This window comes from Mus caroli, unplaced genomic scaffold, assembly GCF_978045245.1.
Source record: "Mus caroli unplaced genomic scaffold, Mus_caroli_1 scaffold_4, whole genome shotgun sequence".
Taxonomy (NCBI): domain Eukaryota; kingdom Metazoa; phylum Chordata; class Mammalia; order Rodentia; family Muridae; genus Mus; species Mus caroli.
In genome coordinates, this window is record NW_028227259.1 from 79,136,034 (window position 1) to 79,163,911 (window position 27,878).

General features: G+C 41.9%; 1 protein-coding gene across 7 annotated transcripts in view; it reads left to right on the top strand.

Annotated features, from left to right (window-relative positions):
* The window catches only part of Exoc1 (exocyst complex component 1), a 41,052-nt gene extending 14,316 nt beyond the window's left edge, over positions 1–26,736 (top strand). For 2 of the 7 annotated variants that reach the window (XM_029477458.2, XM_029477459.2), the window contains 15 exons: positions 111–338; positions 535–667; positions 1,865–1,974; positions 2,699–2,752; positions 6,056–6,205; positions 10,886–10,991; positions 14,620–14,664; positions 15,785–15,948; positions 16,509–16,616; positions 17,130–17,206; positions 18,067–18,295; positions 19,902–20,085; positions 23,353–23,552; positions 24,353–24,547; positions 26,066–26,736. In XM_029477458.2, the coding sequence (XP_029333318.1) occupies positions 111–338; positions 535–667; positions 1,865–1,974; positions 2,699–2,752; positions 6,056–6,205; positions 10,886–10,991; positions 14,620–14,664; positions 15,785–15,948; positions 16,509–16,616; positions 17,130–17,206; positions 18,067–18,295; positions 19,902–20,085; positions 23,353–23,552; positions 24,353–24,547; positions 26,066–26,218 (2,136 nt within the window). In that variant the 3' untranslated portion in view covers positions 26,219–26,736. The remainder of the gene's footprint in view (positions 1–110; positions 339–534; positions 668–1,864; positions 1,975–2,698; positions 2,753–6,055; positions 6,206–10,885; positions 10,992–14,619; positions 14,665–15,784; positions 15,949–16,508; positions 16,617–17,129; positions 17,207–18,066; positions 18,296–19,901; positions 20,086–23,352; positions 23,553–24,352; positions 24,548–26,065) is intronic. The other 5 variants (XM_029477461.2, XM_021162615.3, XM_029477463.2 and 2 more) reach the window with 3 other exon arrangements.
* The last annotated feature ends 1,142 nt before the right edge of the window (positions 26,737–27,878 follow it).

The following is a 27,878-nucleotide window of genomic DNA, read 5'->3' on the forward strand; positions in this document are numbered from 1 at the left end:
TGAACCAGAAACTGGCTGACTTGACGCAGAGAGCTCTGGCAGCATCTCACCTCTGTACTTGCTGTGCACATTTAAACATCAGGAACCTTTACATTTCCTTCACTTTGTAGGCCAACATCCAGTCAATCATGGCCTCTGAGAAACAAGTGAACACCCTGATGCAGTTGCTGGATGAGGCGCTAACGGAGGTGGACCAGATAGAACTGAAACTGAGCAGTTACGAGGAAATGCTCCAGAGTGTGAAAGAGCAGATGGATCAGATCTCTGAGAGCAACCACCTGATCCATCTCAGCAACACGAATAATGTGAAGCTCCTGTCCGAGATAGAGTTCCTCGTGGTGAGCATTTCCATAGGCTACCAGCAGGGCAGAAGCAGGAAGCCTAGTGATGTTAGGTAAAACTCACTTATAATCCAGCTTCCTTGTGAGATCAGGATGTAAAGTGATACAGAGACTGAGTGATGGGTGAGTAGTGCCCTGCCTGTGTTTTCCCCACAATTGGCACGTGCAAGTGGTGTGTTTGAATGTGTTCCAGAACCACATGGACTTGGCCAAAGGTCACATAAAGGCCCTTCAGGAAGGAGATCTTGTTTCTTCCCGAGGCATTGAGGCCTGCACCAACGCTGCTGACGCCCTGCTACAGTGCATGAACGTTGCTCTTCGCCCAGGTGTGTAGCCGTGATACAATCTGACCAAGAACCGAGACTAACACTGGGACTTGGTAGAAATATTTTGACAAGAAGTAACTTGGGCTAAGTGACTATTAGCTATACAAATGAGTTTCACAGATTCCCCTACAAATTCCTATTAACACTAAACGTTTTCATTTCAGTCCCTTCTAATGGGCCATCTTTACCTTCACAAATGTATTTTTATGCTCTATCTAGTTTTTATTTGTTTAGTTGGGGGTTAGCTTCTCACTGCATAGCCTAGGCTGGCATTACACATACAGTCCCCCTGCTTCTCTAGTGCCAAGTATACAGGCACGCACCACCATGCAGCACTCTCACCATGATCTTGTTTAAACATATAGCTTTCTTATTGTGTGTGTGTGCACATATGTGTGCATGTGTGCATGTGTATAACAGTGTCCGTGCTGAGGTCAGAGGGCATGTTTGTAGATTCAGTTCTTCTACAACTTTAGGGTTCTTGGGGTTGAGCTCAGATTTCCAGGTGTGTGTGCAAGCACCTTCACCTCCGGATCCATCTCGCTGCCCTGCCACAATCGCTCGATGCTGCTTTAGATGTAGCAGACAAGCACAGGTAGACGTTAGGACAGGCCAGGGAAGATAGGGGTTTCTAGGCAGCGGAACCTAGAGAATACCAGGAAATCCTCACACTCGGTAGGTCTGGGCTGAGGTCCTATTTCTAGTGGTTGCCAGGTGATACTGAAGACGAACCAGGGTGTTGTATTACTTTTTCTCCTTTTAAAGTTTTACAAAGCATGTGAATAAGCCATTACAGCTTTGGATTCTTCAAAAGTTAAGTCTCGGTATCATTAGCACAGTACAGATTTGAGCTACAGCTCAGTGGGAGACTGTCTGTCCACCATGCACAAGGCTCTGGGTGCACCGGGACCTGGGGTTGGCGAGCTTAGTAATCGTGGAGGGGAGGCCAGCAAGGTGGTCCTCAAGAAGAGGGGCTTGCTGGACAGCTTGGCCACCTGAGCTGGAGTTCTGGGACCAACGCAAAGGTGAAGGCTGAGGAAGGCCTCCACAGACTTGTCCTCTGACCGCCACACACATGTTGTGGAGAGGCGTTTCTTGTTCCTCTTTGCCCTTCCCAAGCAAGCGATCGAGCAAGTGAGTGAGGGACTGTGGTTGTGCCGTAGGCCAAGTGAGTGAGGGACTGTGGTTGTGCCGTAGGCCATGACATGCTCCTGGCCGTCAAGCAGCAGCAGCAGCGCTTCAGTGACCTGAGGGAACATTTCGCCCGGAGACTGGCCAGCCATCTCAACAATGTTTTTGTTCAACAGGTAATTTTAATCTGCTATTAAAACTGACATGTTTCCGCAGGTCATTAATATGTTGCCCTAAACTTAAATTCCCCCAAATATTTACTGTGTTCATTTGGGGCTATAGTGTATTCCTTCCCATGTTTCTATGGTTTGAAGATTTTGAAATCTGTGCATAGTTCCTCACAGATGTACCTTGGACTGCAGGTAACCTTTACACAGACGTCAAGTTCCTTCTAGCTGAAACGGATGCTAGGAATCACAGCTAGATTCATTAGTTACATAAGCAATTGGCAGGCGTGTGTTAACTTTTGAGCCTTTGTGTTTCTCAGTGTTCCAAGGTGAGAATCAGACCTGACTCGTTATCTTCAATGTTTCATAGGCTCTGTATAGTTAAATACAGTGTGGTCATACAAAGAAACCGCTAGTCCTGCTGTGACTTTTAGTTGATTGGCTCTCCATGTTATAAACTTGCCTCTCTTTCTTTGGAAAGAGATGTTATAATTAATGATAAGGTAAGAATATTTTAGTAATTGCAAGGGACCTTACAATTTGAACAACAGATATTTTAATAGTTAATATAATTAGATTCTTGTGGGGTTTTTTGCATTTTATTTTATTACACATATTGAACAGAAAAAAATCAGGAAAAATCTTAATAATTGATAAATTCTCTCTGAAAACATTGGATTTTCTTTGAAGTATTCTGAAACAGTTGTCTTTCTTATATTTTATTTCCCACTAGTTTACTCAGGCCCTCCTACAGCTCTATAACAGGTCCTACTTTCTTTCGGTTCCTGTGAGTACATCAAATTGGCTCAAGCCTCTGTGACTTTTTTTTTTTTAATCTGTCTCTAAAGTTTGCTAAAGTTAGCAGCAGAGCATTTATGCTTACAGCTTAACTTACTGATTTAAGCTACCCATTAACTATATTTGTAATAGTTTTTAAATATCCCATTTGTCCCAAAAGGCATTTAACCTCATTCTGCTTGTCCATCTCCCTGTTTCTCACCTCCTTGATTTTTTAGTAATTACTTGTCAGTGGTTGAGGTGCATTGTGGACACTGCTTTGGGATAAATGCTACTGATCCTGTCTGTGAGAAGCCCAAAAGCTAGGGCAGGGAGACAGACATCCTTGGGAGTACAGCTCTCACTGGTTTCATAAAAGCATGGGACGGGAAGATCAAGGCAGACGCCTCAACAGTTCACTGGACTTGAAAAGTGGCAAGAAGTCAACTGAAAAGTCACATAGGAAACTCCCATTCTTCTTAGCTTATTATTTTTAATGCTATTGGCTGTGATGCTGTCCACATGTGTAATGACATCAAAAATGTCAGTCGACAGTGGTCTTTTTGCATCCTTAACTATTGGTTATAACGTGCGGTTATTCATTCTGTTTGCTTCTTTGCCTTTTAAACTAATGGCTTTGTTTAAAATGAATGCTTCTCGTTTCTGAAACTCTAATATGTACTGTTAACATGGACGTGATGCATGTTAAGAATGAGAGTGTTGCATCAGCCTGTGATGTGTTGTCAAGATGGAAAACGATGTCTCAAGTGCAAGAACGAGATCAATGGTCTCTGTTGAACTTAGTCACCAAGACCCTAGCAAAAGGGCTAAAGAGCATGGCGATTTCCATTCCAGACGAGGGGAGATAGCTGGGAGGATCTGACCAGCACATGGTGGTGCCCCTCTCTCAACCTTAGTTGCCTCATTTCATAACAGAGAATCAAAGTACCTGTTCCACTTGGACTAATATTTGCCTATAGTCGGTTGCCCCATGGTAACTTTTATTAAAAGTTCTAGTGCCTGACTGGATGTAGTGGCACTTGCCTTCAGTCTCAGTACTAGGGAAGCCGAGGCAGGCAGATCAGGCTAGCCAAGGCTAAATAGTGAGACCCTGGATTGAAAACAAGCAAAAATCACACACATACACACACACTGGTAAAATCTTAGAGCTAACCACGTTTTTATGTATTTTAATTTGAATAACCTGTGAATTATATTGGTTATTTTAGATGAGAAGTACATTACAAGGGTATTGTATGGATTCGACTTTGTATAAAAGGTACCTAGGCCATGGGCACTCAGTAATTCTGTAATTGTTGTTGGTGATCTATTATTATATATAATAGAAACCTTTAAAACGTTCAATGTAAGCATATGAAGAACAAATTTCTTCATACTTAGTGGCTAGCATGTGATTATTTTTGTAATATTGATTGAATTAAGCACCTTAAACAATTTTACAATTTCCTATCCTTTTCTGGGAAATTTATCTAAGATTATATTTTTAATAACATTCAGTCTATCTTGACAGTAATATTTAAAGGTAATGATAATATTTGAAACACCAGTTTCTCAGGTGTTTGACATGGAAATGCTGAGAAAATTTAGCACAGTAACATATGCAAAGAGCTTTGTAAATGGAAAGGTTCTCCACACAATTGCTAATAATTCTTCCACGTCCCTGGAGAGATTTGGTTTTTAATGATTTAAAAGCTTTCTCAACTTGAACTAATGTAACTTAACATACAGTAGACCGAGTAAGTAGTTATACAAAATGTGACGTTGTGTCTTGAGTCACTGAGAAAAGTTATGGAGAGGAATATTTTAGGTGATGGGAGCGTTTGTGACATTGCTTATTAGCACAGTGTTTAGAACATTTGTAAAGCAGGAGACTCTCTTCTCTCTGTCAGCACCACTACGTAAGAGACACCAGGCTCCTTCCCGGACCTGCAAGTGTAGAATTTATGAACACCTGCGTCTTAATGTGCAATTCTTAGAACCCTTCTGTAATGTGATGTTACACCAGCCATGACAAGTGTAGAGGTGAAGACAGAACAGTGATACATAATAAAGCATGAAAATTACAAGTGCTAAATCTCTGAAATTAAAATAATTTTAATTCCTTAAACGCAGGATGCTTATCAAACTATTGTATTTCAACTAGAATTATATACATTTAGGTGACTTTACCAAGAAATTAATTAGCCAGCTCCTCTTTCTGATTCAGTGGCCTTTGCAAATTTAATAGTTTCCATAAAACACAGAAACAGCCTCTAACTAGGCAACTGACATGAAGGAATGGATGTAAATGGGGCTTGTGTTGGCCTTTGCTTGCTTGCTCGAGTAGTTTCAAGTAGAATCTGCTCCTGCAGCCTCTCATCTCTGGGGCCCTCACTGCCGTGAAGCTCCACGGCACATGCTGACGAAAGAGGGCGAAGAGCTGGGGAGTTGAACAGAGCCTGAGGTGTTACATTATAGAGAGGGGTGCACACACGCATGGCTGTACGCACATCGACTTGAGGGCTGGTTGACAGTTGCAGTGTTTGATTCTGGCTCGGTGCTTTTGTTTGAAGGATTTTAAAGAAAGTCAGAAGTTAGACTTGGTTGAACAAGATTTCAGTTATGGCTTTCCTTCTATATGACCTGACCAAGTCATGGATTCTTCTAGAAAATAGGGTTAATAGGCAATAATCTAGCAGTCTGTTTTTCTAAAGCAAAATTCAAGATATATGATCTAATATTATTTATTATTTATTTACATAAAATTGTCAAGGCTTGAAATAGTCATATGTAGTAGTTTGACTAGCATATCACTATAATGGAAAAAACAGTATTACTTGTTATTAGGGATTATCATAGAAAGTCCAAGATATAGCCATCTGTAGTCCTTACAAACTTTAAATTTCACATCTTGCATATTTTTTATCAGTTGAAAAGTCTAGTTTCTAATGGGACTCTCACTAGACAGTTTATTTTGGAAAGATCCCCCTTTGGTGTGTTTCCTAACACAGTCTGTATGAAGATGTTTATTTGCTTAGTAAGTTGTAAAGTGACATAGAGAGATAAGATTTATACAACTTTCTCAATTCTCCTGAGAGATGAAGTAGGCTTTATCACAGCGCCACCATGCATGCCTGAGAATGTTAATGGCGCTAGCATCCCTTGGGTACCCAGGATGAACAAGTAAGGGCTCAGTTTTGATTTTTCCGTATTCACTTGGTATTACGAAGTGTATCTGGTCACTGTCTAGCCTTCTCTGTCATAACAGTGGTCCCTGAACGTCCTGTCATACTCGTTTACTTGTTTACCCTAGGGTCATGATCAGAGCTCAACTCTTGCTCAGCACTCTGTTGAACTGACTCTACCCAATCATCATCCATTTCATAGAGACTTGCTCCGCTATGCCAAGCTGATGGAGTGGCTAAAGAGTACAGACTATGGAAAATACGAGGGACTAACAAAGGTATGGACCTGATGCTGGTTACTCACCGGTTCTACATAGAGCCTAAGTTATATGTTTAGTTTATTAAGTTTCGAATACTAAAGAATGGTTTTGACAAAGCAAAAGACTGAATTTCTGAATGCTCATATATTTACTTGAATAAAAAGAGCCAAATTTTGAACTTCACTGTAAAATAGGATTAAGCCATATTGTAACTTGAAATATTTGTCTATTTAGTCCAGTTGTCATGAGCAATGCTTTTTTCTGTTTTCTTTTGTGTGGGTCTGTGTATGCATCTGTGTGTTCACTTGTGCAGGCATCAGAGGAGGACATTGGGTATTTTCCTCTGTTGTAGTCTGTCTCATTCTATTTAGATGGAGTCTCTCACTGAACTTGGAACTCATTTTCAACTAGGCTGGCTGGTCAGCAGATCCCAAGGATCTTCCTGTCTCTGCTTGCCCCTACCTCTGGGTTACATGGTCACAACCAGCTTTTTTATTATTTTTTTAAAGATTTCTTTTTAGTTCCGTGTATATGTCTGAATAAGTGTATGTGAGTGCCAGTGTCCACAGAGGTCAGAAATGTTGGATCCTCATGGAGTTGTAGTTGCAAGTGATTGTGAGCCTCCTGAAATGTGTGCTGGGAAGCAACCCCAGCTTTTCTGGAAGAGCAGAACGTGCTCTGAGCTGTTGAGCCATCTCTCCAACCCCACACCCAGTTTTTTGCATCTGACCCAGGTCATTATGCTTATGTAGCAAAGCACTTTTACCCACTGACCCATCTCCTTAGCCTCTTCTGGGTGACTCTTTATGTGCAGTATAGACACTTGGATGTATAAACATGCATGCGAGAATTTTTAACCTCCTCAGAATGTATAACCTGTTTGGTTTTTTGTTTGTCTGGTCTAAAGAACAGGTGGTGGTGGGAATATAAAGTGGAAGAGTGGCTCTGAAGTCAGAAGAACTAGGATGGTAATGAACTCGTGACCACAGTCTATGTACGTTGTTCAGTTGTAGGTCTCTGTGTTGGCTCTGCGCTGCTGTAAGAGGAAGCTTTCCTGATAAGGGCTGAGCGAGGTGGGATGAGTCAGGAGTCATCGCTCTGCTCCCCTGGCAGGACAGTGGTGCTTTGCTTTCCCCTAAGCCCATGGTGTGTAGTCTCAGCTTCTTGGCTACCTGAGCAGTGCCAAGCATGGGTTCCTTCTCATGAGTGGGCCTGGAGTCCAAGGAGAAAATTGTTGTTTACTCTCACAACATTTGTGGCACTATAAACTGGCATATCATGCAGGCAAGTCAGTGTTGTAGATTGCAGGGACTGTAGCTGGGTTGGGGTTTACCTTTGTCCCCTGTAGTGTGCAGAGTGTCTTCTGGTACCGTGAATCCTAGTCAGTTGGTGAAGGTTCTAGTTAGGTATTGGCTTGACTTAGCCACGTTCAGTGAGGTGTGTAAGTGTCTTCATCAACAGGTGTATCTTACCATCATACACTGAGATTTTCAGAAAGGGAAGATAAATCTGGGAAAATGTATTTTCAACCCGTAATTTAAAATGCCTTTCAAGAGCTGGTGAGACGGGTCGTGTAGGCAAGGCAACTGCTTCGAGGCCCAGCAGCTTGAGTTGAGCCCCTAGCACCAATAGGGTAGGAGAAAACCAACGCTGACAAGTTGTCTGCTGACTTCTTCCCACTCTCACACTCTCAACCTCTTCTCTACCCCACACAGTGTGAGTGCTCACACAAAATTAAAATATTCTTCAAATCAAAATTGTATGCCCAGAATTGTCTGTGTGCGTCTGATGCGGCCTGGCAGGTAGGTAAGATTGCTTCGCTCCTCAGAGGGAGACGACTGAGTGTGAGTGCAGTTCTGCTGTGCTATTCTGTGCGATTTCAGTCAGCAGAATTCTGATGTGGAGGTACGTTACGTAAAAGTATTTCTAGTACTCAAATTCTGTCCTTTTTGAAGTTTTAGGACATTAATATTTTAAATAAATATGTCTTCGCAAGAGTTTCATGCCAACAAGTGCTTTGTCCCCTAGCGACAAGTCAAATAAGTAACCAGTAAGCCTTTTGCCTAATCGTGTTCTCGGCGCACTGCCATCTTGCCTTTATATACTCTGCGGTATCCTGAGTGTGATCCAAAGTGAAGGCGTAAGATGAGCACCAGCCTCGCGCTGACGTACTCTCTGCTCCAAGAGTTTCTTGTTTTGTTTTGCTGTTTTCTTGATTGTTGTTTGTTTTGGATACAAGAGGGTAATTTTGAATGACACTACTAATGAACTTTTAAATGGAATTGACATATTTCCCAGGGATGTTACGTAATCCTTTGTTTTGAGCTTTGGTGTACTTATGTTCTCTCTCTTCTCTCTTCTCTCTCTTCTCTCTCTTCTCTCTCCTCTCTCTCCTCTCTCTCTACTTATGTTCTCTCTCTTCTCTCTCTTCTCTCTCTCTCTCCTCTCTCTCTCTCTCTCTCTCTCTCTCTCTCTCTCTCCTCTCTCTCTCTCTCTCTCTCTCTCTCTCTCTCTCTCACACACACACACACACACACACACACTCCTTATATGGCCAATTTAGTTGCTAAATAATTGTAAAAGTCAGGAATTTTGTTTTAAAAGGAAGCAGTAAAATGACTAAACAACAACAAAAAGAACCCTGATAAGCACAAGCAAAGCCATGTTTCTCTAAGCACTTGGCTGGGTGTGCACAGCTCACACTCATTGGAATGAATAGGGTATTCCAGGGTCTTGAGGGATGAGAATCTATTCGCACTAAGGCAGAATCTCGACAGATTCCTTATTTTGTGTACATAATCTGAGCCCTCAGAAGACAGGGGTTTGGTTCTGTCCTCCATCTGCTCAGCCCATGTCTTCCAGGACTCTGCATCTGTCTGTGTTTCTGGGGTGTGACTATAGTGGGAGGGACTTCACTCATGGTTAGAAAAGTCCGAGCTTCCCCCTGCAGTAGCAGTCTCAGTCCGACAGTCTTGGAGATTTCTCAAGCATGTCTCCATCTTTGTTCCAGTGCCCAGTTCAGCAGCACATACACAAAATTGGGACAGCACAGACTAGGAAGAACCCCATGCATGCATAAGGTTCCATATTTTGATGATGGAAAATGCCCCCATACTCATAGATAGGCAGAGTTAACACTGTGAAAGTAGCTGTATTACCAGTCTTTGCTCCACAGTGAGAAATGTGCCTGGCTGTATAAAAATAGAAAGCATAAGAGATCTCTGGAAGATATCTAACAGCCAGCATGAAGCAAACCTGAAAAGGCTGCCTGGGTCAGCAATATTTAAACACAAGACAGATTCCAAGTCAGATGTTAAAAGGAATTAGTTTCGTGGTATATTTTAATTTTATGTGCTCTTGAATTTATACTAGAGCCATAGGAAATAACTGCTCAGTTGAGTAACACTTCTCATAGCCATGCTCTACCCATTGTATGTTTGAACCAGTTATTGTTACTAGAGCCTGCTCTATAAAATGGTAATTAACCTGAGATAAAGAATCTGAAACTAAGATTCTGCCCTAAGTCTAAAAAAGACAATGAACTGTGTAAGCTAGGCCCTGGAAAGACACATGATCCCTACGGCTGAAGAGTTCTTACTGGGGCAGAGTACTTCATGAAGGATAGACAGGTGTGATTTTAAAAGTCTGTATGCTAAATAATAGATGTTTGCATTAAAGGGTTAATAAATGAAATCTGTTTTAAGAAAAATTATTTTGAAAATTCTGACCTTTGGTATTACACACAAGCCTGGTGTCTTAGTCAGGGTTTCTATTCCTGCACAAACATCATGACCAAGAAGCAAGTTGGGGAGGAAAGGGTTTATTCGGCTTACACTTCCACACAGCTGTTCATCACCAAAGGAAGTCAGGACTGGAACTCAAGCAGGTCAGGGAGCAGGAGCTGATGCAGAGGCCATGGAGGGATGTTCTTTACTGGCTTGCCTCCCCTGGCTTGCTCAGTCTACTCCCTTATAGAACCCAAGATTACCAGCCCAGGGATGGTCCCACCCACAAGGGGCCTTTCCCCCTTGATCACTAATTGAGAAAATGCCTTACAGTTGGATCTCATGGAGGCATTTCCTCAACTGAAGCTCCTTTCTCTGTGATAACTCCAGCTGTGTCAAGTTGACACAAAAATAGCCAGTACACCTGGCAAAGGTTCAGTGGAATTGGAAGATTCCCCTCCATTACCACTGACACTGTTGGGCAACAGGGCAGTGTAAAGGGAGAGGTGGAAAGATTCCCAGTGGCCCGAAAGCCTCAGAAAGATTGCCATACTCTCCAACCCAGTAATGTGCTCATGAGAAACTCCCAAGGAACCTGAAGTCTGTGATACTGTCACAACAACGACTTTGAGTGTCCTTTGTTAGGGAAGTCAATTAATGGATTATGCTATACCCTCCACACTAGAACAGTATGCTGCCACTCTGGTTCACAGACCCTAGCGATTGTGCTTGTCACCGTAGTTAGAATGTACCAAGGTAACACGTAAGTATGATTGCTTGACTTGATGTTTCTGTACATTGTAATGATATGCTACCTATTTTGATTTGTTTCTTCTCAAAGAGAAAATAGTCTAACTTTTTATATTCTCTGAAATACAGAAGGGTTTTACAAGCATGAAGGATTTAAGGGGAAGACTATTAAAAATTTAGTTAAATTAGCTTACCGATAATTGCTTATTCCATTTATTTTAAGAATTACATGGATTATTTATCCCGACTATATGAAAGAGAAATCAAAGATTTCTTTGAAGTTGCAAAGATGAAGATGACTGGCACCTCTAAAGAAAGCAAGAAGTTTGGTAAGCCTGGCCGTAGGCTCAGTGTCTCCTATTGAGAGTAATCTTTCTTACTGAGATGGGACTCTGAGGCTTTTAAACAAGTTGGGAGCAAACACATAGAGCTGAAGAGGCGGGCATCTGTACCTGTGTTCTCCACACACTAAGGTTCTGTAGTGTGTCAGTCCAGCAGAAGCCGGGCACACGCTGAGTTGTGAGGTCGCTGTGGATAGGGGAAGCAGAGGTAATGTGTGCAGTGCAGCCTGGTAGAGAGGGTTAGACAAGGGTCACACTGGAAATTGCTGAGAGTGTGGTTTCTGATCCAGAGACTGTTGCAGGTGGGGACAAGTCATTGCTCTCTGCAGAGAAAGAACTAGGTCGTTCCTGGCTTCCTACTTCTCACTGGCTGCTTTGAATTTTAGAAAAGTGGGTTTCTTTCTCTCTGCCAAGGGTATATAAAAATGTCACCAGAATCTCCCTTGTAATTGTACCTTATTTTTCTTAAGCAATATATTTGGGGCCTGTTGCTTTTTTCTTCCCTAACATTTAAAGGGATAAGAACAGTGTTTAAGAGAAGAGCCAGTGAAAGTATGAAGCTAGGAAAGGATGTGCTGAGGCCACGTTCTGCTCTTGCATGTACCCATCTCTGGAGTTCTCTTTGGATGGAGTTCTGTGCCTAGTCAAGTCCAAACCTGGCCTTTAAGGGCTACATTGTGCACTCCTCGGTGTGTCTGCGGACTCCCTTTAGAACACTGAGTTTAGCATTGACTGTTGAAAGGAGCCTATGCCCTAAGCATCTACAGGAAGCAGGCAGCAGCATTGAGCATCGCTGTCTTTAGATGTCCTAATTTGGGACTCACTATTAATGATTGTAATCTGGAAATTGAAGCAGTTTGGGTTTGTCTGTTAATATGCTACCCTTTGTAAAACCCTCTCTTGGACAGTAGGCTTTGACAACAGAAATGCTAACTCACCCTAAAGGCTAACTGTTCTTAAACAGCAGTGTGTTTAGAGCCTTGTTGCTGTTTCACTGTGGATATGCTGTGCCGTTTTGGGGCAAAGAGCATAATATAATGCAGTTACATGTTTAATGTTTTCATGAAGTATTTTTGTCATCACTTCTTAGTGTGCCACTTAATGCTGAGAAATCTCTTCTGCATGTGAAAACAAGTTGGATACACATAAAGATAAATGAAATAAAAATACAATAGTAGCTTTATATTATCATGTTATCCTAGAGCTTAAGCCTTTTCTTTTCCTACCCTAAATTCTTAAATTACCTTGCTAAAATATTTTAATTTACATAATATAGGTTTAGAATGTATTGTACACTTTTAAAACAATGTCATAACAAAATGATAAATTTTCAATACTCTATTAAATATCATTGGATAAGAGAGTAATTTGTGATAATTCATCATACAAATTATAGTATCAGTTATTTTGTTATCAAATGCAAGAGAAGAAAAACTACAGAGAGCAACAGCAGATTGTTCATCTCTCGAGATTTGACTCATTAACATTTTAAAGTTACATTCAGAATAAACACATATGACTTCAGAAATTCTGAATTCAGTAGGATGGAGATTTTTCCCAAGAGTCCTTTCTCAATGATCCAGATTGTTTAATTGAATTTGAACAGTAATTATAATTAAAACTGAAAGTCCCCACATTTGGAAAGTTAGCTTTTCAGTGACTCAGAGTTCTAAATAGAAGCTTCTGCTTTGAACTTGCTCTGGAAACCCTACAAAAGGATGAATGTGACATAATGGACATCATCAGGATGCTGGGGGCAGTGAGGAGGGAGGCTCTTGCTTTTTGAAAACTTGATTTTATCTTTAAGATCACGTACTTCAAGAAAGTCAAAATAGGTTGAAGATGCCAAGAGGATATCTCTTCTTTGTGATAGGATCTCTATATAAGTTATTCCCTCTTTTGATTAATAGCTTTACCTCGACCTATTCAGGGGCATAGGATTTCCCTCCTGGGATTGGCACTCTGATGGAGTCTCCTCTTCTCCAGATGTACTCAACATGATGGAGGCAAAGGAAATTGAGTGATTCTTTTTACAGTTACCACTTTTACTGTTTTTTTCCTTCCTCACTTAGGACAGATACCTTAAAGACAGATGTGTCACTGGGGTAGCAAGGCAGTGCTAATACTTGGGCTCTATCCTTGGTTTGGCAAATATAACAAAACTACTGAGTTATCTGTAAAGATAGAGGAGGCTTTCGTTCCTTTGTATATATAATTACGTGATTATAATGCTCCCGTTTAACACTGTGCAATCTTTAAAGAAGTGCCTAAAATCACCTTATCATTGTTTCTCACCCTAGCTAAGTAAGCCTTTGATTCCAAAGTATTTGATTGCAAGACTGGATCTGAGGCTTGGTGGAAGAGTAATGATTTCCGTCATACAAATAAACACAGTGCTGAGCTGAAAGTGCAGCAGTGAGCACAGGCCCTACCCACTGCAGCTATTGGGTTTGTCTTCTACTGGGGATCACTTAAAGATACGTAAGACGGACGTTACAGGAGAATCTGCAGCTCAGAGGGAGTCTAGAACGTTATAACTAATAAGCAGTACTGGTAACTAGTCATGACCGTCTGCTTAAAAACAAAACAGACTCTTAGTCTGCAGTACACAGGTGAGCATGCACAGTGACACCTGAAGACCGCAGGCAGCAGTGTTCACTTCGGTGAAGTCAGCTGCACTGTGATGTTGCCGCAGTAATGTCTAGGCTGCTTGTCTCACATCCCCTTGAGCATCAGGGGAGGAAGGTGGAACTGACTAACGCAGCAGCGCTGGGATGGCCAGCTCAGGGCTTGCCTCACATGTGGCCTGGCACCTGTTTTTAAGATGGTCTTAGGTTTATTATAGTTTATTCTTTAATCATATTATGCAATTTATTTCTTGCCTTGCCTTACCTTCGGAGTAAGTGAGTTCAGAATGTTTTACAGCATAAAGCATAAGATCAGAAGTTGACCTATAGATATTATGAGAATAAAATAAATGCCAAGTGACCATAATAGAGTTCCGACTTCCTTAGCTCCTTTGTCTGCCAGTCTTACTCTTCCACACAGCTCCTGACGGCTGTTTCCCCACTTTACAGTCTTCTGTTCACAGGCTGGTTACCAGGGAATTCACTATATATTTGATTTTAATGTTAAAGCCCTATTTTTACATAATCTTTAACAAATAAAGTAAAAGATGGGTGTGCTGAAGGCTCCTTCAGGGGCTTTCAGAATAAGATTGCTGGTGTCTAAAGCTACCCCTTCATTCCTTACTGTAGTAAATTACTGGAGCTTCATTTTCAGCAAGCACAACCTTATGAACTTATTCTTTTAAACATAAGTGTACCAACTAAAACAATAATCCCATCCATCTAAAAGGCTGGGGGAGAGGGTTAAACCCTGATATTCTTCTTGAATAATACGTTAGAAATCCTACATCAAAGGTCTGTAAACTTGTCGTGCGTTCTCGATAGTCTGAGTAACTACACGTGTGTGCACTTCTCGTTAGTCAGTGCTCATAGTTCTTTGCATGTGTCTTTTAAACTAGAGCTTTAACTGCCTCTTGTGCATGGTTTGTGCAAATTGCAGTTTATTAACTTGTCTTTGTCTTTGATGCTTGCAACCTAATCCATCACAGCTACACTGCCTCGAAAAGAAAGTGCTGTCAAACAGGAAACAGAGAGTGAGTATGCTTACTGTGCTAGTAGGCACTCAGTGCATGTCGTTAATGTCTAGATGGTAGCTGTTTGTCTTGAAAAACATTAATAGCAGATATGTTGATTGCACCGAATCGCCAGGTATTGGAAAAAAGAAACCCAGCATGGTGGTTGTCTGTACATCCAAGAAATAAGTGACGTGGTTACAGTTACACAGCAAGGAGTGGAAGCTTTGTGGTCAGAAATTTATGAGAACCTTAACATCGCACTTGTGTTGCAGGCTCTGTTTAGAAGAGCTATACGTTACTCTCAGGGCACTGGAGGGAGGGATCAGCAGTTAGGAGCAAGTACTGCTCTTTGAGAGCACTCACCTCAGGCGGCTCACAGCCCTGGGACTCGAGCTCCATAGGCTCCCATACCGCTGGCTTCTGCCCACACATGCACACACAGTTCAGAGCAGTAGGAAAACTGGCCTGGTAGTGGTTTGTATACTGAGGCCAAAGCTTGAATTGCCCCTATTAGAACTGTTTCCATTCTGCCCCTTAGTAACTAGTACAAATTAATTGAATAGTAATCAAGAACTGTGGGGTTTTTCAAGTGTTTTCTTGTTTATATTCTGAATCTAAGCATTTTATGTTCTTCTAAGAATGATCCATTAATTCCTTAGTTTGGGTCTCTAGACTCAGGAACGTAGTAAATTTAATCATAAATGATGGACTTTTCAAGAAGTTATACGTGGCTCACCTTAACCTTGGTGTTTAGGATAGAGACTACTCAGAACTTTAGAACTGTCACAGGGTCATGTCAGCTGTAGTGTTAGCACAGTACTCAGTGACCCTCATCTGTGTCCCTGCCCCATCTGCTTTAGCTGAGAGCACCATAGCTCTACCTTTAGGATGGGATGGGACAGGGTATAGACGATGCAGTCAGTAAGGTCCCTTCCGTCCTGGGCCATAGACAGATGTAGTTTTCCTTTCATTTACAGTATTCTCTGCAGTAGGACCCAGTGTTAATGAATACCAAGGACTCTGCAAAACATGTAGTAGAATCTGAGTCCTGGAAGACCAAGACTAGAAGGTGGCCCTGAGGCAGACGGTAGGTCTCTCATTCATGAGACACAGCTTTCAAAGGTCTGTTGTTTCTTAGGTCTCCATGGAAGCTCTGGGAAACTCACTGGATCAACTTCTAGCCTGAATAAACTCAGTGTTCAGAGCTCGGGCAGTCGCAGGTCCCAGTCGTCCTCCCTCCTGGACATGGGGAACATGTCCGCCTCTGACCTCGATGTGGCTGACAGAACCAAGTTTGATAAGGTAAAATCACAGACAATTCTTAACATTGAGATTGTGGTTGCCTTGAGTGTTTTCAGAGATGCAGGTTCTGAGACACTTTTTAAGTCATTCTTATGTCCTTCCAATTCTGATTTGAATGTGAAAAAAAAAAAAATCCCAGTCAAAGGGGCAACTAAAATATTATTATCAATTCAGTAACATAAAGATTCGTTGGCATTTACTTGTTAGAAATATGATGTGCAAATAAAATCACAACTAAGTTGTTTGAGGAATGACAGAATCCAGAATTTGAAGAAACAGCTTCACTGTTGGCTGCCATGCCTCAAGTAAGTTTCAAAATGTGTCTTCCTCCTTCCATATTTGAAGTGGAGCAACTGTGAGTGTTCCTTTCGGTCTGTTTCACTCTGATATTGTGTTACTCTGTCAGTCTTGGGAGAGTTTGTCTTTGGCATATTGGGGGACTCCTAGACTTACCAGATTATTCAATGATCTGTGTCCTTGCCAAAGAGTGAATTAAATGTGGAGTGTTGTTCAAGAGTTCCATGCAGTTCTTTAATCCTCGGCCGTGTGGTCTCCTGCAGATCTTTGAACAGGTGCTGAGTGAACTGGAGCCACTGTGTCTGGCAGAACAGGACTTCATAAGTAAATTTTTCAAACTACAGCAGCATCAAAACATGTCCGCATCAATGGTATGACTTAACATTTTTTTGGACGGTATTTATAGTCTGTAATGTAATATAATTGACCTAGTTACTTTTGTATTCTGTGTTCACAATTTCAGTATTCAAACAGAAAAGGGAAGGATTTGCAGTAAATCAATCTTGAGGTATTTTTATTATTCACAAAATACAGAAAACAGGAAGGTAGTTGGTTTTAGATTTCTATTATTCCAGAGTTCTTAAGCTGACAACCTCTAAATTAATTAGATAGGAAATGTCTACATTTCTTTTTTTTTTTTTTTTAATGGTTTTTTGAGACAGGGTTTCTCTGTGTAGCCCTGGCTGTCCTGGAACTCAGTCTGTAGACCAGGCTGGCCTCGAACTCAGAAATTCATCTGCCTCTGCCTCCCGAGTGCTGGGATTAAAGGCATGCGCCACCACGCCTGGCTGCATTTCTTCTGTAGAGAACATCATTCAAAAAGCAATCTTAATCAGGATGTGTCACTGTGTTGGTCTTTTCATTATATGTGAATATGTTTTCAGACTGAAGCAGAAGACCTGGATGGAGGCTCATTATCACGGCAGCACAGTTCTGGCACCCTGCTGCCTGTGTCCTCTGAGTATGTATTCATTACCGTGTATGTTCTAGAAAACATGAACTTTAGTTGAGACATAAGGAAGTGTTTCTCATTGATTTCCGTCAGCTGCTGGTACCCATACAGACCTGTTATGCTGTTATGCTTTTGTTGCTACGGTGAGGGAAAACCCTGATAGAAGCAAAGGGTTTATTTTGGCCTGCAGTTCAGGTGGGGAAATCAAGGCAGCAGGAACTTGAAGCATGTGGTCATGCTCCATCACTTGTCAAGAAGGAGCAGAGCAATGAATGTCTGTGTTGGGATCACTTTCTCCTTTCTATAGTCCGAATCTAGCCCAGGGAATGGTGCCACCCATAGTAGGCAGATCTTCCTACCTCGACTAACACAAGGTAATGCCCTGCTCCCGGGCGTGTCCAGAAGCAACGTAGCATAGATAACTTTCACAGATGTACATGAAGGCTTGTCTCGTTGGGTTGACAATGAGCACGTTATCATCACATGTGCTCACTGTCTCATTAGGAAGTGATATTGGTCCTGCACAAGGGCTTGTGAACGCCTGTCTGGTAGTCACAGGTGGATTAGGCAGTGCTAGTGTTTGCTGCCAGAAAGTAGGCTTCAAACTGTAGTGGACTTCTTAGCAATGGAAAAGCACAGTTCAGTGCCCAGCTTTGCAAACTGAAGCAGAGCTAATCAGAATGATAAAACTTATTGGTCAGCTATTTTTGCATTCAGAACTGCTGTAGAATGGTTCACTAGAGTTTCATCCTTTTACTTGCAGCACCAGTGTTTAGCTGTGTTTTTATATAGTACATTACCGTCACAGTTAAAGGTGAATTTACCTGAAGTTTATACTAACTATATGTTTTTTCATGCTTTCTGGACAGAAAAGATATGATTCGCCAAATGATGATCAAAATATTCCGTTGCATTGAACCAGAACTGAACAACCTAATTGCATTAGGAGACAAAGTAGATAGTTTTAACTCCCTGTACATGCTGGTCAAAATGAGTCACCACGTGTGGACCGCACAGAACGTGGACCCAGCATCTTTTCTAAGTACTACATTAGGAAACGTTTTGGTGACTGTGAAGAGGAACTTTGACAAATGCATTGTAAGTTGTATAAAGTAACCCAAGAACAAATCATAAAAAACAGCTAATTCATATAACCTAGGGTTTGCTGTTCATGATGCATAGAGCTGGGAAGCCTGGGGACTGGCAGTCACCCATTGAAACAGACTAAAATGCAGAGTCTGCTGACAGCTGCCTGAGTGAGCCTCTGGGCTCCTCATGACACAAGATACTCATCTGTGACTTGTGACTTAGTGAAGCAATTGAAAGGCATTTGGATTTATTCCTATTTTCATATATTCTCGTAAAATTAACTTATTTTAACTGATGACTTTACATTATTATACTTTTATTTAATAGTATACAAGGTTTAATAATCATACTTTCTTTTAAAAATCAGTTGTTGTGCATGATGGCGCATGGCTTCAGTCCCAGCACTCCAAGGCCGAGGCAGGTAGATCTCTTGAGTTCATGTCAGCCTAATCTACCTATAGAGTTCAGGACAGCCAGAGCTACACAGAGACACACACTGCTAATAACTTCTTCAGTCATTGGGGCTCTCTCATAAGCAGCAGCATATGTAGCTTTATTGTTCCTGTCAGACTTTGGCAATTTGTAGGAATGAACTGGGCTAAACCCAGTTCTTTGAAACACTTTCATCTTTTTAATGTATCTTTGAATTTTTGTCATTTGAATGTTTCTCATATATAGCCTATAAGTTAAATATTCATAAAATAATGACAGATGAAAGATTAAGGGCAATTAAAACCTTTGCCATTGTTTTACACTTAAGAAAATAGCACTCAGGGCTGGAGAGATGACTCAGCGGTTAAGAGCACTGACTGTGCTTCTGGGGTCCTGAGTTCAATTCCCAGCAACCACATGGTGACTCACAACCATCTGTAATGGGATCTGATGCCCTCTCCTGGTGTGTCTGATGACAGCTACGGTGTACTCAGATACAGAAAATAAATAACATCAAGAAAGAAAGAAAGAAAGAAAGAAAGAAAGAAAGAAAGAAAGAAAGAAAGAAAGAGGAAGGAAGGAAGAAAAAGGAAGGAAGGAAGGAAGGAAGAAAAAGAGAGAGAGAAAGAGTAGTACTGTCTGGATTGGGAGTGTATTTCATAGTACATAGCTTACCTGGAATGTGTAAGGCTCTAGGCTCCACCCACCATGCCCCACCCCAGCCCAGCCCATAGAGATTTGTTGTGTAAATCAAAGTTCTAGATGAGTTGGAATTGGAAGTGGTTATACTTTCCCAACTTAGCCCCACGGCCACAAAACAGAAATAAACTAGGGATGTCCTCCACCCCACAGCCTTGGCTCTGCCCGAGCCTTCGTGCACACCTGCCTGTCCCTGTCTTTTCACGAACTATAGAAATATAAACTGCTTCTTGTTGGAACACAGCCTGGAAGTTCAAAACCCTTGGTTGACTCATTTTTAACTAAACTTAATTTTTCTTCTTTTATTTTCTAAATAAAATACAGCAGCGTTTGTGTTGCAGAGGACTGGTTCTCTCCAGGATCCTCTTCAGTCGAGCTCTGACAGCATCTGTAATGCCCTGGGCACTGATGTGTGCATTTGCTTATAGATGTTTTCTAAGTCGCTTGGCTTTTTCCTCTCTCCTTGCTTTCTGCCAAACTTTAGAGTAACCAAATAAGACAAATGGAAGAAGTAAAGATCTCAAAGAAAAGTAAAGTAGGAATTCTTCCATTTGTTGCTGAATTTGAAGAATTTGCTGGGCTCGCAGAATCAATTTTCAAAAATGCTGAACGCCGTGGCGATCTGGACAAAGCATACACCAAATTAATCAGAGGAGTGTTCATTAACGGTGAGTTTCATGGTTTGTTGTAAGGAATGTTGCGCCTCTTTGCATTGTTCCTGGGTAACTGAAGCTGGGTGTAGCCATGCTCACTGTTTTCAGTAGTCTGTAGTTCAAATGGATCTTACTAACAATATTAGTTATTAATAGTAACCTAGCCAGCCCCCCAGTAATCACGGCAGAGCCCTATGGATTCATTTAATTGGCTTCAGCACAATTACTGGGGAAATAGCCCTGAGTTCTTTTCTAACACTAGACTGTTAACTCCCCAGCTTGGCTCCCCGAGTACATGCTGTGTGTGCCTTGCCGGGTTATCTCTGCTCCATCAGTCTGTCCTCGGGGCATTTCACTCGGGCATGTGCTCCTGGTCCATCAGCTCTGATGGAAACCTCTTGTTCTCTCCGTCTGTCTTTCTCCTCCTTCCTCCTCTCTTCTTCTTTCCCCGCCCTCCTCCTGGTCCCTACCTGGGATGCTCCGCCCAGTAACTGAAGCTCAGCCTCTTTCTATTCTCCCCAGTAATTGGCTGTAGCTATTTTTATTTAATCAATAGCTTTAAATTGGGGAGCTAGGTTTACATAGCATCACTTGGTATAATTAAGGATCTACAACCAGATCTTAGGGGCCAGTATTTAGCATTTCAATATATAGCAACACCAGAAACAATCCCCAACATTATATCTCTTTAAGCTGTGTGAAATTGAGCATCTATGAAATGTGGAAACTAAGTAGCTTCTCCCCTGACCTGTCAGAGCCTTATTACTATTGCAGAATTGAAGACCATTTTCTAAATGGACAGAATGACCTCCTAGGATAAATATGCATTTTAGCAAGGATCCTCTGAAGGTGATAGGGACGCCTGCATCCACTTCAGCTTCAGGTTTTATCAGTCAGGTTCCACAGGGTGGTTAGTAGTATGCACAGACCTGTGTGAGAGTCCACTCAGGGACATTTTGAAAGGAGATCAAGGGGATACAGATTGGAAAAGAAGAAGTCAAAGTATCACTATTTGTGGATGCTATATAGTATACATAAGTGACCCCAAAAATTCTACCAGAGAACTCCTACAGCTGATAAACACCTTCAGCAAAGTGGTTGGGTACAAAATTAACTCAAAGGAATCAATAGCCCTCCTTTATACAAATGATAAACAGTCTGAGAAATAAATTAGGGAAACAACACCCTTTAGAATAGCCACAAATAATAAAAAATATCTTGGTGTAACTCTAACCAAGCAAGTGAAAGATCTGTATGATAAGAACTTCAAGTCCCTGAAGAAAGAAATTGAGTAAGATATCAGAGGATGGAAAGATCTCCTGTGCTCATGGATCGGTAGGGTTAACATAGTGAAAATGGCCATCATACCAAAAGCAATCTACAAATTCAATACAATCCCCATTAAAATTCCAACACAATTTTTTTATAGACCTTGAAAGAGCAATTCTCAACTTTATATAGAAAAAAACAAACAAAAAACCCACATTGCCAAAATAAACCCGAACAAGAAAAGAACTTCAGGGCGAGTCACCATCCCTGGCCTCAAGCTGCATGACACTGGTACAGAAAGATGTTCTTTTATTTGAAACTATCTGATTACACTTAATGATTTCAATAGCAAAAATGAACAGGAAGTTGCATTGTGTCATAGTGCATGTAACATTTTTTTTTTGTGAAAGCAAGCTTAAAGGATAGATAAGCCTTAGGATTGGGTGCTTGGTATTTAAGTGTTCAGTAGTTTAGTTGGGGAGTGGCAAGACTGGCCGGCAGGTTCAGAGCACATGCTGCTGTTCACCAGAACCCAGACCAGGTGGCATACACATGCCTGGAACTCTGACTCAGCATCTGCCCTCTTCTGGCCTACAGAGGCACTACACATACCCATAGAAATCCATGCAATAGACACATACATATGCCTATTAGAAAGAGTTTTAATTGTTTTATCTGGTTCTAAATATATATATGCTGATATACTCTCACAGAAAACACGAAAACAGGATTTTTTAAAGGGAAAGATTATTTATAACATATAATGTTTCTACTTACATATTTTTCCATGCCCCTCTCATATATAGGCATGTTTTATGTGTATGGTTTTGTAATCAAAAGTTTTTAGTTTAATTTTCCATACACTAGAACTACTTAACTCCATAATCCTTTTGATCTTCCTTGTCAGTTGATATAGATGTCTGTGTTAGTTTTTTTTTTTTCCTGTTGCTTTGATACACTAGCCTAATTCAAAAAAAAAAAGCAACTCAAGAGAAAGATTTAATTTTAGCTCATAGCGGGGAGCTTAGGTCATGAGAAGCTGGAGCTGGAAACAGCTGTCACATTACGTCTACAGTCAGAAGTTGGTAGCACTGAATTCGTGTGTGTTAGTATTCAGTTTCTCTGTGCTAATACAGATCCCCTGCCTAGGGAATGGTACCACCTTCAGTGGGCAGTTCTGCCCACTTCAGTTATGTAACCAACCACCCACTTGCAGCCATGCTCCAAGGCCCATCTCTCACATCATTCTAGATTCTGTCAAACTGACAAAACCAACCATCACAGTGTCTGCAATCATTTTAATCATTAACCATGAGGTTTCTGTCTATCACTACTTACTTACTGATTATGCCATTAGAATGGCTTAGTTTGTTTCCAGCCGGAAATGCAATTGGTTGTTCAAAGGTTTGTGTATGTATCAAGGCTTTGCTAAATTATGGTGCTAGTGCAGAGAGCTTATACCAGTTTAGTGCTTCGAGCATTTGGTGGAAGTTAACTTGCTCTGTATATTCTTCAGCGCTGGATCTTACTACCGGTCGGTCTTTGTATCCCTTCCCGCCAGCGCTCTGTACATGCACTCGCTCAGTTCATTGCACTTCGTGTCCACGTAGGAGTTTTCAGGTTTCGTGTCATCCTTTTCCTCAACTCCTGTGTTGAGTCATTCTTCAGAAGTTCATGCTATCACCAAAACCTAATTTGCATCTAGATAGATTTTTCTTGATGTTTATGATCCTGTTGGTGATTTTTATTTAAGTATTTGGGTATTTTAGAATCTACCCATGGCATGAGTCATCTGTCCTAACATAGAGTTATAATTCACAATTCCGTCACTGATTTGAAAACTCACCTTTACTCCCTCCATACTGAATCTCCACATGTGCATGGTATTGTTTGAAGATGGCCCTCTGTTTCAGGAGGCTGTGAGGGCCTTGTGATGCAAAATACTGTGGTTAGTCCTGAACTATTTAACTCATATCAGAGAAGGTTTTCTTCCTTTTTCTGCATTGATTTCAGTGGAGAAAGTAGCAAATGAGAGCCAGAAGACGCCCAGGGATGTGGTCATGATGGAGAACTTTCACCATATTTTTGCAACACTTTCTCGTCTGAAAATCTCATGTCTTGAAGCTGAGAAGAAAGAAGCCAAGCAGAAGTACACCGACCACCTTCAGTCCTACGTCATCTACTCTTTAGGACAGCCCCTTGAAAAGCTAAATGTAAATATCTTTATTCCATGGTTTCCTGGTTTTGAATCCTGCATCAGTTTACATCAGAATAAATTTTCTGTGTACTGATACGGGAATGAGGACTGAAAGACGTTGTTGAGGAAGCTGCCAGCATCAAGGCATTAATAGATATATTCCATAGGTAGTTTCTTTTAATTTGTAAATTTACAGTAGAAACTCCTGTAATCCTCACTGCCTAGAAGGCTGAAACAAGAGGACTATAACTTACGTTCAGTGCCTGTGTGGGCAACTTAGGAGAACTGTGTCTCAAAGTAAATAAATAATTCACAATAGAGTAATAATAAGAACTAAGATACTGTTATTCCATTTTACAGACACAGAAACTTGAACCCTGACTGAGCTTTTCCCATTTTTTTCCTCATAAATGGCCAACTTTTATGTAGTTCAGGGGACAATTTCAAAAGCTTTGTGTATATAGTGTAGTTCCTTTCCTGACTTGAGTCTTCTCCCTATGTAAAAGATAAATTATAAAATTAAGAAATGATGGTTTTGCTGGGTATAAGGGTTTGTGTTTGTAATCCCAACATGCAGGAGGCTGAGATAGAAACCCTGAGTTTTTAACATTAAATAGCAAATGTAGCAGATTATAGTTTGTGTGCCCACTTAAAGAAACAGAAGATAGTCCAAATGTTCGCAGCAGTTATCACTTGTAGCATGGAGATACACGACTGTCTTAACGCCCATGTGCTTACAGCATTGAGCCTGGCTTTTCAGAAGTTCAGGTAACAATAAGTAGTACTTATCCATTATCCCTTTCCATTTCCTTGAAGCATTTCTTTGAAGGCGTTGAAGCTCGAGTAGCCCAGGGCATTCGGGAGGAGGAGGTGAGCTACCAGCTGGCGTTCAACAAGCAAGAGCTTCGCAAAGTCATTAAAGAGTATCCAGGCAAGGAGGTGAAGAAGGGCCTGGACAACCTCTACAAGAAGGTAGACAAGCACCTGTGTGAGGAGGAGAACTTACTGCAGGTGGGCGCCTCCTCAGAGGGCGGGTGGCACTGCACCTCCTCGGGGCGGTGGGCGGTGCCTCCTGTGGGGTGGGGGAGGGGGGGTGTTGCCTCCTCCCTGAGGAAAGCTCCCTAGCAGAGGGTACAGGGTCAAGGTCAGCCTAGCTTTCCTGAGCTTCCAGCCAGACAAGAGTAAAATAAAGACAGATGGACGTTCTATAAAGCTCAGACAAGGTGATGAACAGTACAAAGGGATTGCTTATGTAATTGTAGTCATTGCTGCTTTGATGTTTGTATTTCCCTAGAGTGAGGCATTGCTGCTTTGGTGGCTGAGTTTTTGTCTCATTGTTTTGAGTCAGCTCAGTGTTGCTTTGTATGGAGCCGTGGCTCTGAGCGGGGTAGGGCTAGAAATGGATGTGGAGTCCAGACTCGCACCCAGTGGTGAGATTTGAGCCAAGTTTCTTGACTTCTGAGCTTCAAATTGAAGCCTCTGGTGGGCACTACTGTTGCTTCATTTCTTAGAGAAGTGAGACTTTAGAGAGGTGGACTAACACGGCAGCAGGCCTAGCTCATGTGCAGCAGGGCCAGATTTGACAGAACAAAGCTGTGTTCTTTATAAACTTTGCCAGAGGGCCCAGAGATGGAGAATAATTGTGATTTCAGTCTCATAGAAGCACTCACCCACAGTGCTACATTTGTGTTCACTCCCCAGAGGAAAAGTCCTGCTCACGAGTAGCAGATGTGATGTCAGGGCATGAGCTAAGTGACGCAAAGCAAAAGGTGTGGGGGAAAGTGACTGGTCTTAAGTTGACAGGAATGGAGGAGTGAGGAGGTTCAGTTGACAGACCCTAGAAGAGTACATTCTGAGATCCGATCATAGACCCCACCTTCCCTGGGTCCTCAGGAGACCTCAATTGCACTGTGCTGATTCAGGGTAAACCTCAATGAATTTAAGCCCTGTCATCACTGTGTATGGAATTCTGTCTTGAAATCCTCTGCATGTCTGCTCCATGGTAGGTATATTATCACATAGTTGTAGGTAGAGATCATTCTTGGCTCCCTCCACAGTTTCAAGCAACACTTTATGCCATCAATTCTAGATAAAAAGTTGAACCATGACTAAAATGGAACTTAAATGTTAAGTATTGCACTTCCTGAATGATGGTCCTGCTTCCGCACATAATTGTGCCAATCTGCATCTGATGTGGACGTGAGAGTTTATGTGATAACAGCTAAAGCACAATGGGCTTGCTCATGCCAGTCCTGGCCTAACTAACCTGTGCTCTAGATTAGCCCCTTGGTGAGCTCAGGGGGAGAGCGTTACTATCCACACCTTGTTTACAGATAGGAATTTGTGGCTCACAGGACAGATGGCAGATACAGAGATGACAAGTCGAAGGACTGAGGGCGTTGGCATCAGGATGCACATTCCTAACTACCATGTTATATACATTCTTAGCCTGTCTCACAACCTGTTCTCCGTGTGTGCCTATGGAGTCATCCCCTCACAGTCTGGCCTTCACTTTCTGTTTTGCAATAGGTGGTGTGGCACTCCATGCAAGATGAGTTTATCCGCCAGTACAAGCACTTCGAGGGGTTGATAGCGCGCTGTTACCCTGGATCTGGAGTTACGATGGAATTCACTATTCAGGACATTCTGGACTATTGCTCCAGCATCGCACAGTCCCACTAAACCTTAGGAAAGAGGAAAAAGAAGTGAGCATGCAGTCTCAGTCCAGCAAACACTACGTAAAGAGTGAGCAGGTGCTTTGAGAAGCCAGATCCAAGCATTTCTGTTACTAAACGTCAGGTGACTGTGCAGTGCTCTACCCCAGAGATCTCAAAGCAGAGCAGCAGCTGGCGGCTTGGTTTTATTTGACATCCAGGGGATGCACTTAAGCATTTATCTCATCATGAAAAGCCTTCAGCACTTTCCAGGGACAGGCCAGGACATTCTGCTTTACTGCCAGCTTCTTGTGTTTTCGAGCGGCTGTCCTTGGTGGAGCAGTGGGAGTTCTTCAGCACTCACTATGCGCCAGTTGCTCACAAATCATGGAACTTGGAAAGCATTGCACAGAATTGTTTTGTCCCCTTGTCTAACAAGTGTGCATATGGATGGGCAGGGGACCTGATGTGATAATCGGCTACTAGCCTGGATTGTAAGGATTATGTGACTCTGTATATTAAATAAAGGACATTATTAAAAGTTGATATTTGATAATATTCTTAAGTCTTATAAATCTTACATATAAAAGCGAATTCTTACAGAATCTGCATATCTGAATTAATTGTTAGGCCTCATATCACAGAACACTTAGAATTTTAACAATAAGAAAGATAATAAAATATTTAGAAAAAGACTTAACAGCATCAAAAGTACTTAATATTTAGGAGTATACTGAAACATGTACTCTGAACTGAACATCCTAAATGTCCGTCAGCAGTGGGATGGATGAATACAACTATACTCATTCCATGGAGAGTCATGCCAGAATGGAAATGTAGAGAAGTGCCAGGAGACACTGCAGGTTTCATCACCAGGAGCCGTGTATGTGCTGAGATTCTCTGAATATAAAACTTTAAAACAAATTAAGCCATTGTAGCTTAGGGTTACAAGTGGAAAAGCAGGGGTTAATTGTAAAATTCCGGTAAAATCAGGCAGGGGCATGGAGGGTTAAAAAGTCATGCTGTAGTACATGCCTGTCGTTCCAGCACTAAGGATTACTGATTTGGGACTTGTTACCTGTTGTCTCTGCAATCAGCTTGGCAGCTAGGGTCAAGGCTGCCCATTAGCTCATTGTCTATAGCACTTAACTGCTTAAGTCCTGAGTTAGAAAGTAGAAACAGAGGCTAGGTCACAGGAGGAGGGGAGCATAACCAGAGCATCCTTAGCGGTGCCTGCGGCCTCAGACACAGCCCCCACCAAGGTTTCAGGTGGCTGGAGGCCAAGCCTGCCCTGCCCTGCCCTGCCCTGCCCTGCCCTGCCCTGCCGAAAATCCAGCGCTCTTAAGTGTGCTCTGAAAGGTGGTCAGTGGCACACACAGAGGTTCTCAACCTGGAGGTTGCCACCCCTTTGGCAAACCTATCTCTGGAAAATGTTGGCATTACAATTCATAACAGTAGCAAAACTACAGTGATGAAGTAGCAACACGACAATCTTACAGTGGAGGGACTGATTCAGAGGGTCACACAGCATGAGGAAGGCTGAGAATGACGGGGCTAGGAATTCTTAGACGTGGGCCCTCAAGGAAGAGGAAATGTGCACATAGTTCTCACCCTATTGAGATAGTGCAGGTTAAGTTTCCTAAAAGCCTGTGGGATGAATTAAATTCATGGAGGAACATCCCAAGTGA